We start from the raw sequence: 1,910 nt of genomic DNA on the forward strand, positions 1-1,910 counted from the left end.
CAGCCCTAGGTGGGGGGCTCGATCGCCAGTAGGGGGCGTGCAGGAGGCAGCCGATCCATGATTCTGTCTCATCATGGATGTTTCTCTCTCTCTCCTTTCCTCTCTGAAATCAATAGAAATATATATATTTTAAAAAGGAATAAGAAAGAGAATTCATAATTTTATCAGTGCAGCTACATTGCTCATGTCATTTCATATATATATCTATATATCTATATATCTATATCTATATCTATATATATCTATATCTATATCTATATATCTATCTACATCTATATCTATATATCTATATATATCTAATCTATGGAAGGGAGACAAATTGAGTTAGAAACATCCATGATGAGAGAGAATCATGTCCGGCCGCCTCCTGCACGCCCCCCACTGGGGATCGAGCCCGCAACCCGGGCCTGTGCCCTTGACCGGGAATCGAACCCAGAACCTCCTGGTTCCTAGGTGGATGCTCAACCCCTGAGCCAAACCAGCTAGGAATCGTCCCATTTTCTTAAACAATATTTGTGGGGTGCATGTGTGCGTGCGTGTGTGTGTGTGTGTGTGTGTGTTTGTGTAAGAATAAGAACACCCCTTAAAATCCATGTCCAGATGGAGATGGTTGTGGGGATCAGGGGATGGAATCGAGGAAACCAGCTGCCTGCGTTCCTCCCTCCCGGCCCCCCGACTCCAGCGGCGTCTCTGTCTTTGGGGTGACTCCTTCCTTTTCTCTCCTTGGCGTTCCCCCCCCTCCCCCCGCCCCACAGGCCTGTTCCAGAAAGCCATTATCCAGAGCGGGACCGCCCTGTCCAGCTGGGCCGTCAACTACCAGCCGGCCAAGTACACGCGCATCCTGGCGGACAAGGTGGGCTGCAACATGCTGGACACGACGGACCTGGTGGAGTGCCTCCGGGGCAAGAGCCACCGGGAGCTGATCCAGCAGACCATCACGCCCGCCACCTACCACATCTCCTTCGGGCCCGTCATCGACGGCGACGTCATCCCGGACGACCCCCAGATCCTCATGGAGCAGGGCGAGTTCCTCAACTACGACATCATGCTGGGCGTCAACCAGGGCGAGGGCCTCAAGTTCGTGGACGGCATCGTGGACAACGAGGACGGGGTCACGCCCAACGACTTCGACTTCTCCGTGTCCAACTTCGTGGACAACCTCTACGGCTACCCCGAAGGCAAGGACACGCTACGGGAGACCATCAAATTCATGTACACGGACTGGGCGGACAAGGAGAACCCCGAGACCAGGCGTAAGACGCTGGTGGCCCTGTTCACCGACCACCAGTGGGTGGCCCCCGCCGTGGCCACGGCCGACCTGCACGCCCAGTACGGGTCCCCCACCTACTTCTACGCCTTCTACCACCACTGCCAGAGCGAGATGAAGCCGGGCTGGGCGGACGCGGCCCACGGGGACGAGGTCCCCTACGTCTTCGGGATCCCCATGATCGGCCCCACGGAGCTCTTCAGCTGCAACTTCTCCAAGAATGACGTAATGCTGAGCGCCGTGGTCATGACCTACTGGACCAACTTCGCCAAGACCGGGTAGGTCGTGGCCCCTCGGACCCCCCTCTCCCCGGGCCAGGCCAGGCCGGTCCAGTGGTGGCCTCCCTCCCGGATGTCGGGTTGCTCCTCTGTGTTTTTTGTGGGTTGTTGTGTGTATTTTTCTTCCGATATTTTTCCATCGATTCTTATTTATTTATTTCTTTATTATCCTCTCTAATAAAGAGGTGATATGCAAATTGACCATCACTCCAACACCCAAGATGGCCAGCAGGGAAGGGCAGTTGGGAGGGACCAGGCCTGCAAGGGAGGGCAGTTAGGGGCAACCAGGCCAGCAGGGGAGGGTGGTTAGGGGCGATCAGGCCAGCAGGGGAGAGCAGTTAGGGGCAAGCAAGCTGGCAGGGGAG

The 1,910-nt window shown here is 55.6% G+C and overlaps 1 protein-coding gene across 1 annotated transcript in view; it reads left to right on the forward strand.

Moving 5' to 3' along the window:
* Positions 1 to 739: 739 nt before the first annotated feature.
* LOC102775389 (neuroligin-4, X-linked) overlaps positions 740 to 1,910 on the forward strand; it is a gene marked incomplete at its 5' end in the record, with an annotated part of 7,753 nt that continues 6,582 nt past the window's right edge. Inside the window, one exon of the mRNA XM_006774591.2 lies at positions 740 to 1,545. Within this exon, the coding sequence (XP_006774654.2) occupies positions 740 to 1,545 (806 nt within the window). The remainder of the gene's footprint in view (positions 1,546 to 1,910) is intronic.

This window comes from Myotis davidii, unplaced genomic scaffold (genome assembly GCF_000327345.1).
Source record: "Myotis davidii unplaced genomic scaffold, ASM32734v1 scaffold2788, whole genome shotgun sequence".
Classification (NCBI taxonomy): domain Eukaryota; kingdom Metazoa; phylum Chordata; class Mammalia; order Chiroptera; family Vespertilionidae; genus Myotis; species Myotis davidii.